The sequence below is a fragment of the Pithys albifrons genome, chromosome 2 (assembly GCF_047495875.1).
Source record: "Pithys albifrons albifrons isolate INPA30051 chromosome 2, PitAlb_v1, whole genome shotgun sequence".
Taxonomy (NCBI): Eukaryota; Metazoa; Chordata; class Aves; order Passeriformes; family Thamnophilidae; genus Pithys; species Pithys albifrons.
The window spans coordinates 88,382,536-88,401,574 of NC_092459.1; the positions used below are offsets into that span (position 1 = coordinate 88,382,536).

The 19,039-nt window shown below is 38.0% G+C and overlaps 1 protein-coding gene and 1 non-coding gene across 4 annotated transcripts in view; one reads left to right on the top strand and one right to left on the bottom strand.

Moving 5' to 3' along the window:
* BABAM2 (BRISC and BRCA1 A complex member 2) overlaps positions 1-19,039 on the top strand; it is a 179,225-nt gene that overhangs the window by 44,520 nt on the left and 115,666 nt on the right. For all 3 annotated transcript variants that reach the window (XM_071577008.1, XM_071576998.1, XM_071576990.1), the window contains exons 5-6: positions 13,876-14,070; positions 17,882-17,956. In XM_071577008.1, the coding sequence (XP_071433109.1) occupies positions 13,876-14,070; positions 17,882-17,956 (270 nt within the window). The remainder of the gene's footprint in view (positions 1-13,875; positions 14,071-17,881; positions 17,957-19,039) is intronic.
* TRNAR-CCG (transfer RNA arginine (anticodon CCG)) lies at positions 16,425-16,498 on the bottom strand. The gene has a single exon. It is a non-coding gene; the product is annotated as a tRNA-Arg (tRNA).

Here is a 19,039-nt window from a genome sequence, read left to right on the forward strand (position 1 = left end):
ATTTTAATGTATTTCAATCTGATTTTGGTGTCTGAGCTCCACACAGTTCCTCAGGGAATCACAAAATCACAGAATAGATAGGGTTGGAAGGGCCCTCTGCAGATCATCATTAACCCTCCCTGCCAAGCTGGATAAGTACTGGGTTTAAAAGGAGAAATCCCCAAAAGAGGATTCTGGCTGGGAATCCTCTCCTGGCATAGCCTGGCCAGCTTGATTGCAGCCAGCACTCAGAAGGCCCTTCTGAGAAGTCATACGGTGCTGAGAGTGAGTGTTAGTGTTGTCTGTGTAGCCATGTGGTAAAGATGGTGGCTGTACAGTTCAGCAGAAGGAACTCAACAGGATGACAGAAAACAAGTTTATCCTGTCATCTTTCCGTCTTTGCTTCATTCAAGGCCTTTCTACATTGAGAAACTATTCATTTTGCTTTTTTGTTTTAATTCTTCTTAATTTCACTTTCAGTCTTTTGTTTTTATTTGTCCATTTTATCCAGGATTGTTAATATTTATATATGAGAGGGAGTTAACTGCCTTGTCTTACTCTGTAATTTCCTATTAATGGAAAATCACTGCATATATTTACCTTGCTTTCTTTTTCCAAAGCTTCAGCATTTCTATCACAGTTTATAAAACGTGGCTTTCTATCTCAAAATGTAAGCAGAAGAAAATATGCTGAGGTCACATGCTCTGCTTTACTTAGTTGCAGCATTTTGGCTGACCTTTTCGCCTAGTGAATTCAGAAATCTAAAAAAAAATTCTAGTTTGAAACTACTTTCTTAGTTTTGAGGGAAGAAAATAACTGTTAAGCCAAGCAGTTTTGCGTTTCTTGCTTAAATCTTGCTAGTGTCGAAGGCAAAATTAATTCCATTAGTTCTGTAAAGGACTCTCTGGGGAAATGTTTCCTTTCATTTTTGGCACAAGCTTATCTGATAACACAATTTCTCTCTAGAATATGAAAAATATAGAATATTAGCTTTTAAAATATATTATTTCAGTGCAGAAAAGACTAGTTTTTGGAGAACATTAGGAATGTGCCTTGACTGAAGGTTGTCAAAGTCGAAGAAAATGTTTTTTTTCCATACTGACTTAAGTGCATGTGATAAAGGACTTAATCATTGTGCACTAGTAAAATGGGGAGAGAAAACATTTTATGACTTTCCATTCACAACATTGTATTAGGAAAAAATAAAGATAATGTTCATTTGTCACATGAGTTGGACCATCTTTTTCATGCTTATATAGTTAACATGGGCCAGAAGGTTGGACCAGAATAACAGAATGCTTAAACCTTAATGTAATTAAGGCTGATAAAGATGTTTAGGCTTACATTTCTTTCAAGCCATGTCTGTTTAGTTGATGTCTGAGTGCAGAGCCCTGGCCTCCTGAGTTGTCTGGATCTTCTCTTGAATTCATGTTCAATTAATCTTGACTTCGTAATGAATTCACTAATTTCTTAGGTGGACAACAGTTGTTACCAGGCTTGAGAAAGACTTCTGTCTCTCTGCTAGAACCAGGTGGCATGTTTGAATGAGTATTCTTTCTTTTGCTGTCCTAGGAGCATATCCTGAAATTCTGGTAAGTGGAGGAGTGGTTTATAGCTGGGTATTAGTCTTAGCTGAGTGCTGCAGTATGAACGTCAGCAACATTTGATTGCTGGAGTTCCTGCATGGCATAAGGGATCACTGGCTTACCTTCTCAGCCTCACTGTTCTCTGACCCTGAGGGACACTGTATAGGCTAAGGTGGGAAGAACTTGCACCCAATCCTGGATGTGAGAAAGAAGTGAGCAAACTGTTATCGAGCCAGTACAAACCAAAGCTTACACTGTGTCTAAACCTATCGTCTGTATATAGTCAGAACTCTGTTAGGCAGCTTTGCCAGTGTACCTTTTGCTGTTCAGCAAGGGACCTTTGCATGAATCAAATCTGAATGTATTTCAAACTTAATTGTTTTGTTTCTTAACATCCTTTATTTAATTTTGGGGTTTACTTAATTTACTGGTCAGGTTAGGTACTCTCTATTTCAGTCTGCCTGGTCTTCCTTCCAGTTCTTCCGTATATTTGTCATAGTTTTTGTGAACTCATTAACTTTAATAGTGCTAGGCAATAGATCTCTTACCCACATGATTCAAGATTTCCTATGGAAGTTCATTTAACATCTAATGGTTGTCCAGTCCACTTATTCTGTCGTCTGTGAGAATATCCCATCAGAGATACAGTCAGTCTGTATTAGTACTTTGTACTAGTGTGTCTCAAAGGATAAGTGAAGTTCACCAAAATGAACACTAAAGAACAAACTGGGGTGAGGAAGGCCTACAAATATTCTTTGAGGAGGCACTGAATCTGCAGTTATTCACATAGGCAGTGACTCAGTTGGGTCTGACTTGCTCCCTCCCAACATCAGATGTTCATGTTGCTGGATGTTTTCACAAGGGCAACTAATGATCCATGAAGATGAGGCAAAAGCTGCTCCCTTAATTCATCTCTTCTGTCAGTTTTCATAGACTGACCACTTTCAGAAACTTCTCACCATTTATCATTTAAGAAGCTTTCTCTGGCAACTCCTCTACTACCTGTTTCAACCTAAGCAAGCTGAAGATTTCCCAGGTGGAGGTATCATGTTAGAGATAAAATTCATGCTGCGTGATAACTTCAGATTGCCACTTATTGGACACTGATGGCTCAATGCATTCATTTATTTGTGTGTGTGTATATATATATATATATAAATAATTCTTTACTGTGAGAGTGGTGAGACACTGGAACAGGTTGTCCAGAGAAGTTGTATGAGTCCCCCATCCCTAGAAGTGTTCAAGGCCAGGCTGGCTGTGGCATTGAGCAACCGAGTCTAGTGAGAGGTGTCCCTGCCCATAGCAGGGCGTTGAACTAGACCATCTTTCATGTCTCTTCTGTAATTCTATGATACATAATGTGGCTGCTTTGCAGGAAATACAGTCCTTGCTAGTGGTAAGGGTGGCATAATGAATTCAAGCATCTCATTCACTTTTAAATCATAGTTATACCAAAAATGTAAAGTTGGGTATACCAAGCAAGACATATGTGGAAGTCTGGGAGGGCAGTGATAATGTGTTAGTATTTATAATTCTTTGATGTAAACCAGCAAACTGATAATGTACTTTGCTTCAATATTAAAATATAATAATACTTTACTTGAGCAGTGCTTAATTAAAAATTGGTAAAAAATATTATTAGAGAAACAGGCAGGAAATTAAAGGATTCTGGCCCTTACATGTGATGTTACTGGCACAATACTCTCTGCTTCTTTACCAGAACTCTAGAACAGTAAGAAACGACATGTCTCAAAGGCAACAACTTGTAAGCTTTTTAGAAACACAGTCACAAGTATTTTTATTTGTTTGGGGTTTGGTGGGGGTTTTTGAGAGAGAAGATTGACTCTAGCACAGTCTTCCTGAATTGAGAATACCTTTCAGTGCTATGTAGTATGCCCATTGAATTCACATTGTTGCGCCATCATAATTCATTTTCCTGTAGAGAAAGTTGGTCATTGCTTTTGAATATGCAAGCAGAACAGACTTTTAAATTAACTGATTACAGAAGTTCAGTTAGAAATAGTCATTCTGTCTGATAATGCAGTTTCATATTTGATTACCCTCTATACTGTGAATTCTATTATAATTTGTAATTGTACTTTCTTGCAATGGAATTAGTTTAAGTTTGGTGCCCTGCAGGATCTTTTCTTCAGAAGACATTGTTGGGGCAAAGTCTTTGCATTCAGAGTAATTTTCAAAAGATCTATTCGTTTTCCAAATGGAGAAAGGGCTCAAGTTATATTTTATTTCCTTTTTAGTCATCTAAGTTTCAGCCTATATTTGTTTCAAAACCTCTCTTTGTTTTATTAATTCTTTACATGCCTTTATGTCTGTGTTTCCTTGTTATCTTCCATTTCAGATCCTCAGGCATATCGGCTCTTTTTTGGAGATAACTACAGAAATATAGTTCAAATTTAGTCAGCATCTTGAGTCTTTTGTTTGCAGTAGAAGTGTTCATATGGTTTTACATGATTTTTTTCATATACCTGTCTTCCCAGAGATGCAGCTTTTACTTGCATAAAGGAACCAGCTGACTGTCCTTGTGCTGCTTTTTTGAGAAGAGATAACTAGTTTGCAATAATTTGTCCTGTATGGTAGAGAAATAATTCTGATTTTCAATGTCTTATTATCTACACAATGGTATTTTGTAAATATCTTCTTTAGGGACTGTATTTGCAAAGCCCTATAAATTTTCTTGTAGTGTAAATGTGAAAAGAAAGATGTCAATACTGCTTGGCCAGTGAGATCCACTAATATATTGATTTTAATTTATGAGATTTTGAGAGGAGAAAAAATGGTTAGAAAGAAACAGTTCTGCAAGTATGTATGTATGGCCAGACTTAGCGAATCCATACTTGGGCAGGGCTCTCCCCACGTGGGTGTGCCCTTCCAGCCTTCATAGTGGATTTTTTAGGTGAGGCACAGCGTGTACAGAACTGGCCACACCATTTCAGTCCTGAGGTCCATCTGCCACAGCCAAGCGAGCTTGGACAGTGACAGTGAAGTCCTCAGGACTGTCACAGCACCCGGTACTAACCGGGGCTGACCCTGCTGAGCATCCGAGATGTGACGGGATGGGATGGCAGGAAGGCATTGAACTGCCAGGGGACGGTCCCACTGAGACTCGAACTCAGGTCCTTGGGAATCAGAGTCCGGAGTGCTCTCCATTACACCACGGGACCACTCACCAGTTCTGCACATGCCACCCAAAGAAATGCTCAAGGCATGTTAGTGGATGCTGTCCAAAACATTAGCTATGAAGGTTCTGCCTTTTTGCTGTAGCTAAAATTACTTGTGTTAACAGGAAGGGAAAACCCACAAGAGCTGATAAGAGGGAAATGCTTGCTATTTAAAAGTGACTCTTGAGGTAAAGCATTAACAGTTCTCTGGTCCACCGAGGGTCTGAGCAGTTGTTCCCACCACCATCACGGCAGTGATGAAGCGAGTCTTCAGGTAAAAGATGCATGTGTGTAATGCCTTGTGTGGAAACCGATCTTGTCTTTCATGCATTGTTCCTTTTCCTTGCCATGTCTAGTTAAATATGTATGTCTCTGATAACTGACTCCCAAGAGGAAAAAAAGCAATGTACTTATGTGGATTAACTAATGGTTAGTGTATTGGATTCCCTATGCCAGAATTTATGTATTCTGAGGGAATTAAGACAGTACTTAGCAGGTAGAAGTACCATCTGCTTTCTGACAGGTGTGCTGAGAGGTCTGGAAAGGAACAAAACTTGCTCTAATACCTTAGCAAAGTAGGATAAGAAATGCTTATGTATGCCAAGTTTTTTGGAGATTAATTAGATAGTAGGCAGTTGTAGCTTTTAAGGGTCTGATTATCTTGTAAGAGAGCTCTGTAGGAGAAACAGGAAGAAGAGTGCACAACTTAAAAATGTTCTTCTGGGCTCAGCTTCACAGATTCTGCCAGAGCACCCTTACCATACAAAACTCAGCTGTCTCTGAACTGGAAAAACTGACACTAACTTTTGGAAGTTGAGTTCATTCCTTTTTCAAGTGAATGGTACTTGAGAGACAGTGATTCTTTTATTTTAGGTGAATGCAGATGAGTATTCTCCAATCCAATGTCAGATTTGCTGGCATTTATTTCATTAGTTGCTTTGGGTATCAGATCATTAATCAAGAATCACTCTATGTAGCCATTGAAGGAAAAAAAAAGGAAAACAATTTTATATAAGATGTAAGGTGCTTTTCTGAAAGCAGGATTAATTTCTTAGTATGTTGTTTTCCTGCACTGCATTTTCATGCTAATTTAAGGCCTTCAGGTATTTGGGATTTTGACTATAAACATTTATGAGTTATTGTTATTTCTGCATCCAGTTTTCACAGCCTCTTGCTAAAAATAAAAATGAAAATAAATACTGATATTCCCAAGCTTTGGTTTGTGCAAGCTTTTTATCTGTTATGCACAGGACCTAGCAGAGCACACAAGGTCTGTGTGTTCGTTGGTTGTATTTGCAATGACAAAAGTGCTCCTGCGTTGAACTGTTTTTATGAAATGCTAAGTTTTCATGTTTGCTTGGGCCCAAAAAGGATCATTTCAAGCAGATCACTCCAGAAGGTTGTTCCAGTGGTGCTTTGGGGGAGAGGGATATGAAGAACCTGTGAAAATAAGATGACAAGTAGATGGCATGTAGGTTTACTGTGATTGATTTGAAGCTGCAGCCTGTAGGATGTTTTAAGTGCTGGCTGCTAAGAAACTGAAGCCTTTGAAGTTGTTATAACACTCCAGGCCTGCAAATACTGTGAAAAATATCTGTTGATAGAAAGATGTGAGCATATGGTAGATAATTATCCAGTGCCTTTTTCTGTGAGCAATTTCCCTATGGTGGCCTATGAAGATACACCAAAGCAGGGACTGAAAACAGATATGCCCATTTCTAGACTGATATTGTAACCTCTGGACCCATATCTTCTCTGTATTTATGTGGAGGGTAAGTGCCAATATCACAGTGTGATCTTTCTCATTTCAGGTAAAAACTCACATTGGTACTGATTTTTAGCCACTGTAGGATGCAGGTTGTGTGCATGTCATATGAAGAGATACAAACAAAATGCAAATCTGTACTTAACATTATTCTTTATGATAATTCTGTATGAAAGATTGTATAGAAATGCATTACCACTGTTACGGGCTTGGGAGGTTTTGTTTACTGACATTTTCTCATGAAAGTTAATTTCATGCTTAGAAATATAAAAGTACACTAACTTAAAATAAGATCTTGCTGTTATTTCCTGTAGTATAGCCAGGAAAAACAGTTACAATCTGTCTTCTTTAAAATCACATTCCTGGAAGATATTCTGGCAACCTGGATATTTAAACACATTTCAAAGAAAAACAACTTCAAGTCAATTAGAAATTGTTACCGTATTTTCTTTCAGATAGTGTAGAACTATAGTTTGCTGCAGGCACTGGCTGGAGTTGTGAAACAAGCAATAACCTGTGAGGGGTACTATTAATTATCAGCTTTATTGAACATGAGGTGCGTTGTATTCTGAACAAATGGGGGAATAGGTAATCACAGGCACCAAGTAGTTCGTATAAGTTCTTGATTAGCTTTTTTTGAAGGACGAAGGAAAGACTACAAAGCACAAAATGTTCCAGAGCAAATTTTAAATGTGGTTCCTTTGCCAAAAGTTGGATAGTATGGCTGCTTTGGAAAGTTAAGCTCTGCATGTCTTTGCTGGCAGGGCAGAGAAACTACTTTGTTGGGGGGGTTTCATGTGCCTCGCCTGTAAGAACATCTCCCTAGAACTGATACTGTCTGGCTGCAAATTTTCCTTGTCTCTTTTGGAAATCCAGTTGGTGTCATTACTACTCATTTAAATGATTTACTGTTGAAATGGCTTAAATTGCACTCTGTGGGTGGCCTTAAAACAGCTTTACTCTGCCTCTTTATACCATGAATTAATTTTCACGACTCTTTGGTCATGTCTGATTTTCAAGAACCCTTTCCCTATCAAACTGTTCATTTACTGTGTAGCCAACTTCTGTCAGGAGGCAGGATCAAGAGCCACAGAATTGTCAGATTGACTTTGCAGCCTGAAAACATCTGTGGGGTTATATTTCTTAGTGAAAAATCAATGCTTTTGGTGAGATTGTTTAATATCTGGCCATTAGTCAGAACTCCTGAATCACTTGGATTTCTCCAATGTAGACACACTTTATTGGATATTAATGGTCTGTTAATCTCTGTATAATATCTGAATATTATTTTTCCATTCAACTGCCACATAATGTGAGCTGGAGAGCAAACTTAGTAATGTACATGCTATTGAATGATTACTTTGAGGTCTAGATTAGTGTTTTCTCAAAGACCTTTCTTGAAACTTAGTCCAGTAATAAAAAAAGTCAGCTATTGCCAGGAAAACTGCCACAAGAGTATTTAACTTACTTATGTTGAATTGCTTACTCATGGATGAAATAGTTTCAGCCAACTTCTCTGTGGCAGTAGCTACAACTGTGTGGGCAATGATGCTTCTGGTGTCTGGTCTCTATCACATGAAAGTTCAACATTACCTTCTCTGTCAACCATTTTTAATTTGTTACTGTTTAGGTTAGATATTAGAAAAAGGCTCTTCATCCACAGGGTGGTTGGACACTGGAACAGGCTCCCAGGGAAGGGATCACAGCACCAAGCCTCACAGAGTTCGAGAAATGTTTGGATGATACTCTCAGGCATGTTGTGTGACTCTTGGGAATGGTGCTGTGTAGGGTTAAGGGTTGGACTTTTGATGATCCTTGTGGGTCCTTTCCAACTCAGCATGTTCTGTGATCACTTTGAATTCATTCTCTAACTGGAAAAATGGGGATTAGCCAGTTGTCACAGGTGACATTTGCCAGGCTTTTGTGTCCACAATGAAGTATGTAATCATCTTTAGATGTTACTAAACTTGCTATTAAAATATATTTCATAAGATGAGGCAACAAATTATCTTTTTAGAAAATAAAAATTACACAAGTTGCAATATGGACATGCCAAAAGCCATAAAAAAGTTTGAAATTAAAAATTAAAATGTTGAAATTAAGATCTGAAACATGAAGTTACTCCTAGTTTTAATGGAGACCATGGAGAGACATGCAAGGGGTGCCTAGACAGAAGAGAATTGTTAAATTGGGCCTTCATCTGTGTCTTCAGATATGACAGGTAAGTTCTTCAATGGTATGCTGAAAAGATTGTGACATTAAAGATGACCATAACCCCTCTGAGATGTGCATGTGGGCCTTCACATGAGATGAGCATGAATGCATAACTAGTTGCAGATGCACAGTTTGGGTTGATTCATACCTATGTGGGCCATTTTCAGTCTAGCTGGCTAACTATTAAGTAACTTAGAGAGTTTGCACACAGAGTTCACTTAAAGATACCTATTGACAAACAAGTCAAGGAATTGTATCCAAGTCTGGATTTTTTTATTTTAAATGCATTAGTGATTGTTCTGTTGTATTTAACTCTCTCGAAAGTCTGCAGAAATCTCATTTCAAATTAGACAGGATTTATTGAGTGAAATACGTAACTTAGTCTGTCAGTAGCCCAGTCACTGTGCTCATTATTTTCTATATAAAATTTATTTTAATCACAATTTTATGGCAAATTCAGATAAAAAACTAGTTTCGGCATGCATGTGATTTTGGTAAAATGATGTGACTGTATAAATTTGTGAACAAGGCAGAAGGAGAATTTGATAGAAGCCACAGAAAGCAACAAGTCTTTTTCTGTATATGTATTTGCTGGTTATTTCTTTAATTGTGTTTTTCATAACTTCTTGGCTTCAACAATCTGTCTGTGGCTGTATTTCCAGAGTTTTTCTAAAGCTGTAACAGCTAAACCTCCTAATTTTGAAGTGGCATTCAGAGCTTAATTCTTATACAAGAGCTGAGTTTTGTAGAAGAACTTGAAGATCTGGAACACAAACGCCAGAAACTCACTCTGTTCTTCTAATATTTTAAATATTTGTAAATAAAGTCTCTTAAAAAGCTGGATTGGCTATGACTGGATTGCAGCCTTCAGACAAACAATCAAAAAACAAAGCACACAGTCTACTACTCTTTTTGCTCCAAAGCCTTTAGTTTAAGATTTTGCTGATTAAAGCAATTTCCAAAGTCTGATAGTGAATACAATACTGCATTGCTAAGTAAAATCTTATGCGGAAGATCCTTTACCTCAAAAGAAGGAGGTCAACTTCCTGTCTCAGGGACACTACTCTCCCCAACTGAAGTTACAAATACCTGGATGTTCTCAGAAGGATCTTTATAATGCTGAAATTGTAGCAGTGAAGACACTCTAAATGGGATAAATGACAAACATCAAATTCTGCCTTAGGTTTCAACATGTATGTTACAGGCAGTTGCTTACTTTGATTTCAAAAATAGAAGGAGGATTAAAGAAGGTGCTGTTAGAAACTGAGAACAATGTAGCACATATTTTGACGTACTGGTGAAATTGAATACAGCAAAATTGTTTAAATTATTTTCAAGTGAATGAACCTAATGCTTAGGGCAAATAAAGTACACTAGGATATGTAAAAAAAAATTCATACATAAACATTCAATACTGTTTGTGTTAAAATTTATGAGTTTAGATCTTCTGAAAAGAACAGCCCTTCTGCAAAGTTAACAAAATGAATGGAAATTTAATGGCAAATTGCCAAGTAACAAGCACTACAATAATATAATTTCAAAGCTAAAAAGTGTTTATATAAATCAGAACTTGTGTTACAGAAAATTTGTGTAGCCATTGTATGTTTAGTCTTTCATCAGGGAGAATATGTTGTGATTCATGTATGTACAGGGTGTGTAGTTGATTTTTTTCTCCAGGTGATTTATTTTTATAACAAGTTTGTACTTTGAAACTTAGTTACTGAATGAAAGGTGTTTAGTAAGGATCCTACAGTCAAATAATTCATTTTGATTTCTGTAGCTTTAAGGCAATACAGAATGAACAGTTTTGATGCAGTGTTCTTGAATTCTTTGAAGAGAGCACTACTCTAGCTCTGTGCTGCACAAATGACAATGGATTTCCTCTTGCTCTTTTTTTTGTTATGTAGGGTAATGTTATTTAAAAAACAAGAGGTTCAGTTGCATTTAGGTCAGCTATTAAAATATTGTTGGTCATTTCCTTTGACAGAACATTTCTATTGTGTTATACCAATGTCATTAGGAGGAAAGGTTATTCCCACTTGTCTGGCTGATATCAATACATACTGGCATATTACATCCTCTGGCTTTCTGGAAATGCTTTATTTGAGCAGCAGCTTGGGAACAGGAAATTTAAGGTTATATGCAGTCTGGTTTCAGACTGTATGATAGAAAATGTGTTTCCTAGAAGATGCTGTCTACCTGACAGATTTTCCCTAGTATTTTGTAGGCTTGGGTGAGCTTAAATGGGTACAAGTTGAGAATAAATTTTTACCAGCTGTAGATGGCAGACAAGGCAGAATGAGGCTTTCAGTCACTCTGTTGGATGTATTTGAGGAACTTTAATGAAATGCATTAGTCTCTCAGGCGTTCATCAGTTACTCTGGAATGTAGTTTATCTTTTAAGATATGGCAATGATAATACTCTGCTTTTATAGGTGTGCCTGCTGTCTAGGAGGGGGAAAACCAGATTACTTTTATGTTAAGCCACAGTCAAATGTCCAATCTGTGGCACTGTGGTAGAGCTTCTAAAGGCAGAGGTTCAAGGATAGCGTTTTAGCCATGCTGAGCACCCCTTTTTACCAGAATCACAGCAAGCAGGAGGAGTACAGTTAATTCCTATAGCTGTTCATGCATGTAAAACAAAACAGTGCTTATTTCATGTTGCTTTCACTGACAAATTAGACTGGTATATTTTATGTGGTGATGCTGAAAATGAGAAATTAATTTTGGTAACATCTTAATAAGTATTACTTCAGTGGCACAAACTATAAGGTTTTGAAAACAGAAATGCTTGAAGTATTAAGCCATCATACACATACACTGAGTCTGTATAAAACTATTCCACAGGGGTATATCTAAATAATCATAAATAATAAAAATTATAACTCTTTTTAATGGGTTAATAGCCACCATAGTTTTAGATTAGACCACAAGTAGATTTTATTGTAGAGTTGAAAGTGTGGTGTCTGGTGAATAACTGGATAAGCTTTCTATCTGCCTTTCCAAGAGTATCAGAATATAAAATTCATATGCAATTCATTAATTTCTTTTCAGGCCAGAGCTATGGGGTCTTACCTTGCTAAGACCCTCTGTTTCAGTCTGACCTTTTTGTAAAGTTTGTCACAGAACAAAAAATAGCTGAGGTTGGAAAGACCCTTTAGATAGAGATCATTAGCCCAGCTGCCCTGTCTGGGCAGGGTCAGACAGATCAGGCTGTCCAGGTCCTTGTCCAGTCAGGTTTTGAGTATCTCCAAGGACAGAGGCTCAACAACTTCTTTGTGCAACCCATTCACAAAATATGAGTAGCTTGTGTATTGTAGGGGACATACGTTTTATCCATCTTCATTCATTTATTTAACCTTGCTTAAGAAATACCATTTTTTAATGTTTGAATACAAGGCAGATTTAAGATTTCTACTTAAAAGTACAGAAATATTTTCTGCCCTTTCATTGCAGAAAATGGTGCATACCAAAGCAGTTTTTTCACTGAAGAGGCAAAACATGGCCAATGATTTTTTTGTCCTTGCTGAAGAATGTAAATTATGCATATAATTTGTTTATGAAATGTCTGCAACTTACAGGATAAAAGTAACATGCTGTCTGAACCTACATTGACTACAGATATGGATAAGAAATTGTATGTGAAGCTGCTATATTATATTTTCACTTAGTTGTAAAATGCAGGCATGTTTGCCCATTCTGAGTTTCTTAATATTAACTGTCCAAACCATGGCAATGTAAAATCCTGTTGCAGCAAGTTTGTTGTCAAATGCCTTTGTGATATACAGCCTTCCAGTATCTAAAGGGGCCTTCCAGAGAGCTGGAGAGTGACTTTTTACGAGGGTATGAAGTAGTGGGAGAAGGAGTAATGGCTTTAAATTGAAATAGGCTAAGTTAAGATTAGATACAAGGCAGAAATTCTTTGCTGTGAGTGTGGTGAGAGACTGGAACAGGTTGTCCAGAGAAGCTGTGGATGCCATATCCCTGAAAGTGTTGAATGCCAGGTTGGATGTGGCATTGAGCAACATGGTCTAGTGGAAGGTGTCTCTCCCCTGAACTGAATGATCTTTACGGTCCCTACCAACACAAACCATCCCATGATTCTATGAAATACAGGTTAATTTTGCTTATACTCAAAGCTGACCAAAAGCCACATAATGACATTACTGTGCTCTGGGATTGTATCAAGAAGATCCACGTGAGGACCCATGTACAAAGCATATGAGGACCTAAGTACTTGTGCATCAGTACTGTCTCGTGCCCTAAGAGCATGAAGTACAGGGTGAGTCCTTGTCTGCCTTTCACATAGGTCCAGTTTAAGTCAACTAGATGTAGACATGCAATATGGGTCCTGTTAGATATGGTTTGTAACACCAACTACGTTACTGTGCACAGAAGATTGCTTCAAGCCAATGTTAAGAGTAGTTAAAGTGAGTGATAACGTTGCTACTGTGCTACTGGTACAGTTATCTTAATTGTATTATTTTAATTTCTGTTAATTGTGTTTCTCAAAAGACAGTCAGCTCGTAACAAAAACTTCTGCCAGGCACATTGAAGAGACTTCTCTATATGGATGGCATTTGTGTTAAAGGGATGAGTCAAGCTAACTAGTGACAAGTCAGTTAAGGTGAAATAAATCACAGTATCGAGGCAAGAGAAGAGAACCCATTTGCTCCATCACTGTGAATAGTATAGCCACTGTTTGAATAATGAAGCAGAGCAGTTTCTGGAGTTGGGGTTAGTCTAGCATATTGACTTGGTTGACTGCTTTTTGAATCAGTTACTGTGCAGGGTTGTACTTATCTAACCCTTGTGTGTTTCGTATTAGTTTTAATATAATTCAAACTTTTCAAGTTCTCAGATACAACAGTATCATTTTAGGAAAGAGTAGAATGGTAATTTGGACCTATCTGTGCCTAGTAGTAGCTCTGTTACCAGACTTAGGGTAAGTCTCCTGTTGGACAATACGTTTTTGCGGTTTCACGTGGTTTTCTTCAAAGCATGGTGGAACCTTTGCATTTATTATTATGGTTTAGCTTTGTCACAAAGCTTCCACATGCATCTGTGCCTCTGATACCAGTATGGAAGGGGGACTGCTTGTCTTTATATTGCTGTAAACAGTTTTGGTCTCTGTTCTTTTCTAATTCAACAGAATTTAGCTTCTTGGAATCCTTCAAACCCTGAATGCCTCCTGCTTGTTGTGAAAGAGCTTGTGCAGCAGTATCACCAATTTCAGTGTGGCCGATTGCGCGAGAGCTCTCGTCTCATGTTTGAATATCAGACTTTACTTGAAGAGCCCCAGTATGGAGAAAACATGGAAATCTATGCTGGAAAAAAAAACAACTGGGTAAGCTATTATTTCAGCTAAAATGCTTTTAATAAGTACAGCTCTTGCCTTGGAAAACTTGAGTTGTTAATGTGGATTGTCATGTTTTCTGTTTCCAATGGAGAAAACCTCTATTTGACTCCAGCTCATTTTCTATACTCCGTATTTTGTACATTGCTGTGATTCCATTACCTTGTTTGAACCAGATTGCCAGGTGAGCCATTGTTTTTAAAACTGGTGTTCATTCATTTGATTTATAGATGAAAGCTTTGAAACTGTTGAAAGCCTGTGCTGTATTTACAGGGCACAATACAATGTTTGAGTTAGCTCTGAAGATTTCACAGGCAGAATAACAGTGTTGGTATGACACCCTGCCAGCCAACCAGCATGCTTAGGGATGGGTTGTATCGGGTTGTGGTTCCGCATTATGATTGAGTTTGATTTAATTGGTAGCTGTAGTTGTCTTGCACTTGTCTAAGCTGAGTTTCAGGAACCTCAGCTGGAGAGGAAATACTAACCCAACGAATTTTCAGCAAAAAGAGGTGAGATGGGCTAGAAGAGCAGTAACTTTGTAGGGCCATGTCTTCATAGGAAAGTCAGACATTAAACTGTCTTACCTGTTCCTGAAGTTATATCCCTTGTTATCTCAGCCTCGTAAAGTGAAACTATTGGCAGTGGAGACATTGGGTTAGTGTGTGAATTGATTTTTTTCTCAATTGATCTCTGCAACAGAGTAAGCTTTACAAAAATCAGAGATTTTTCACTAGTAATATATCTATCATGGGAAATTTGGAGTAAGATGACAAATAGACAAATTATTATCCAGCCTAGTAGCTTCATGTTGGCAGAGTACCTGCTGATGCAGGAGCCTATTAAATATCTGATCTCTCAGTGCTGTGGCCAGAAATTCATCGTTCTTGACCTGATGCCTGTATCCAGCTGATGGGGGCTGGGTAGGTGAGCACCATGGACAGGGCCTGCTCCCTGCCTGGCCAGAACACTTTTGGAAGTAATACTTAGCAAAATAATCTTGCTTGAATGACATAAAAGATCTAGACTGCAAGTTCACATTGTGCAGCAGGCTGATGCTTTTATTACAGGTGGCCATGCCAGTTCATCAAACTCAGTATTTTACCAGAAAAGAATCTAGATTTTAGGGGAAATGTTGTATGGCATTTGTAGAAAGTCCAGAAGAGAAGTACTATTTATAATATCCATTTCACTCTGGACAAAAATCAAGCACCTTAACTGTCATCATAGCAGTCTTCATGTTTTACGCGCATGAGAAGTCAGTGATTTTTCTGCATACATAAGTAATGTAGCAGCAGAAAGTTGTCATCTATCTCACAAGTAGTGTTATCAGGAAAACTTTCAGAGATGGACTTTAATATACACTCCTTTTGGTTGCATAGTGTTTCTATGCAATTTCTTTGCCTATCTCTCAGGGACAAATTCTAAGGACAATTCTGAGCTGGCTGACAGCAGGGTGGATTATAGCCCAACATCACACAAACCCTGTTGGCAAATGATGTAACTTGAAAGGGAAGATTTGAATTGCATTCCAGATCTTATTTTTTCTTGTTTAGTGACATGAAAGTAGAGTGAGTTATCTCTAGTTCATGCCTGGTAGATAGACCAAGAAACAAATTGGCACTGACATTAGCGTTGTTTATTCTATACCTGCCTAATACAGCATCTTTGTCTATATGTACTTGCATGCTTGGGGTAGAACCTTTGCTTAATTTAGTCATAAAATAAACAAATGAATTTTTTCCGTCTCAGTTTTATTTCATGTCAGTACCACAGAAAATAATATGCTGAGCAAAAATCACATTCCCCAGCTGTCCTGCTTAGCAGCTTACTATCCATTATGAAAAGGCAGTTTCCATTGGCTTTGACCTCCAGTACTTTCTTAGAAAGGCTTCTGCATTGGCAAGCTGGTTTCCTTCAGGGTTTCATTCAGTCTATTCCTTTCTGAATCAATGTGAATTGTGGATGTGGTCCATTGTTATGGAGGCTCATGGTCCAGTGGTATATGGCCAGGGACTACCTGCATGTTGTCTGTTATGCTGAGCTCAAAGCAGTTGATGGATTGTATGGCCAGACTTCGCGAACGAAGATTTGGGAAGGGCTCTTCCCACGAGGGTGGGCCCTTCCAGCCTGCACAGTGGATTTTTGAGGTGAGGCACAGCGTGCACAGAACTGGCCCCACCGTTTAAGTCCTGAGGTCCATCTACCATGGCCGAGCGAGCTTGGACAGCGACAGTGAAGTCCTCGGGACTGTCACAGCCCCCAGTACTAACCGGGGCTGACCCTGCTGAGCATCCGAGATGTGACGGGATGGGATGGCAGGGAGGCATTGAACTGCCAGGGGATGGTCCCCACTGAGACTCGAACTCAGGACCTTGGGATTCGGAGTCCAGAGTGCTCTCCTTTACACCATGGGACCACCCGCAGTTGATAGATTAGCACAGCTATAACTGACAGGGGAGGCAAAATTGCTGACTGTTCTGCAAAGGCATATGACATCATTTTGGTACCAGTACAGGACACTTTGAATGCTTTTCTCTTAAGGAGTCAAGCTGTCCTCAGAGCTGTGTGGCATTCCTGTGATAGCATCTACTACATGCAGTAAACCAGTGACCCAGTGGCCTGACATCTGTATTTTAATTCTCATGATGAAAAATACTTAAATATTAAGATGAAAATTAGGTGCAGACAACTGCATTCAGGAAATAGCAAAGTAGTATATGTGTGTTACTGTGAGAGAACAAATGGTGCATTTTCATACATCTTCGATTTGTCCCTTTGCGTGTTAAAATGAAGTGCCGTTTTTTAAAAATTGTATGTCAACATGCAACTAAGTAGCATGTGTATGTCAAAAATAGGTCAGTGTTAGAGTTTTGCTAACTTGTCTCAAGTTTTCCCAATTTTTTGTATTTAACTGCATAAAATCAATGTTTAACTCTTTCTTTGCTGCCAATTCAGCCTACCTAACAAATATAGTTGCTGTGGGGCTACTTTATTGAACTAAAAATAGAGATAACAAAAAAGTAATATGGGAGAAATCAGGCAGTCATTTGTTTTTGAAAAACAGTCTACTTTGTTGCTTCATAACCAGGTGGTCAAAGTCTGGTTTTAAGGAAGTGTATGAAACAGAAAGGAAATCCTTTCTGTTTCCTTTGCATACACTTTATACATAAAAAAGAGCAATGTGTAGGAGACACTTGGCAAATTTTCAGTAAACTGTTGTCTAGGTGTTGAGAGTTACATAATTTTGAAAATAAATTATTTAAAACTTTCAACTTCAGTTCTTTCTCCTTTGTTTATTCAGAGGGCACTTTTGATACATTCTCACCTTTCTTAACACAAATTTGCTTACATATATCTGCAGTGTTCGTAAAGGTGCCTCTGTTTTATCTGTGTACCCTTATCAATTTGCCAGGTTTTTAGCTTTGCTTTCAGACTGTTTGCAGGTCTCGCCAGACCTTTGTCCGGAAGTGAGTACAGCCAAGATACATCTATATTTAGGGCATAACAAAGTATAGTCTGATTTTTGTCATGCACTTTGTTTTTTTCTATCTACTTTTTGCTGTTGACTTACTGGCAATGATGTTTTATGGTTTTTAAGGTGTTTTGTCATGTAACACAAGTAAAATCTGTAGTATTTTTTTTGTCTTCAGTAACTCTATTCAGCAATTCTGTTTTAAATCTCAGCCCTTCTGTTTGGTATGAGCTCTTACACATTTTTCTGGGTAATATTTCATCTTCAGAATCTTTGTGGTTCTGTTTTAGCCACCAGGTCTCATTAGTGCTACCTTTTTTTCCACAGACTGGAGAATTCTCAGCTCGCTTCCTCTTGAAGTTGCCTGTAGATTTCAGCAATATTCCTACATACCTTCTCAAGGTAAAAATGAAAATCTAAGTTGATAGTATTTGTGAGAGAGTATGAATTATGAATATCTTCTTAGTAAGTATTTTGACTTTCCTGCCTTCCTGCTTCTCCAAGAGTTTCTAAGTTCATAATTTCTACATCTGATTGGATTATGTTTTGGAAAGGTGATGTTGGACATACTGGTGTTTTATGTGTCACTTTACCAGGTAGTCAATATACACCTATCACTCTAAAAGACCTTTCAGGATTTAGATTGTTGTAGAAGATGGACTGCAATGAAGATGTTCTGGGTTTTCACACAGGATGATATGTATCAAACTCTTAACCATATCCAAGATAGTATTATCTTGGGGAATGATATTTCCAAACACAATCTTTTATATGAGTTTATGGAACTTCATGACATGTAGATGCTGTGATTTTTAATGAACAGTCTCAATTGTAGCAGTAGTCTTGAAAGAAGAAGTAGAAAAGCAAACCAATTATACCATTTCTTAACAGGCAGTGAAAGCAAATACTGATGACTTGAATCAAAATCTTCAATGATTACTTTGCTTCATTGTTTACAATGAACACAAATTTGACCAGAAACTTTCAAAAGTGGGACCACAGAGTTGGAAAAACAATTATTTATTTATTTTCAAGGAGGAGAAATTAAAAAAAAACAAAACCAAAAAAGAACCAACTTTTGACAAACTACCAACAGGGAATAATTTGAAATGAGTGGTTTTCACAGCACTGGCACAGCCTCTCTTTCAAGCAGCTACTGTGGAAGCCCATCATATGGTCAATGTTAGTATATTCAGAGGTTGCAGTGAGAGATCTGTTTCTTCTCTCTCTATCACAAGTGTCAGAATGAAGGGCCAGAAATTCCACTGCAGACAACGTTTGAGTCAGTTAATTTTGCCAACACCCATCTTTTCTTGAATCTGTGTGTCTGCCTTCTTACTCAGCTTTTTGCTTCTAAACATTTGGAAGGACAAATAGTAACTTATTCTTTAGCAACCGCTATGTTGAGATGAAAATGTCAGTGTGGATTCCATTACCGCCTCTTCAACTCATTGTTAGAACTGTCTTCAAATATTGTTAAATCAC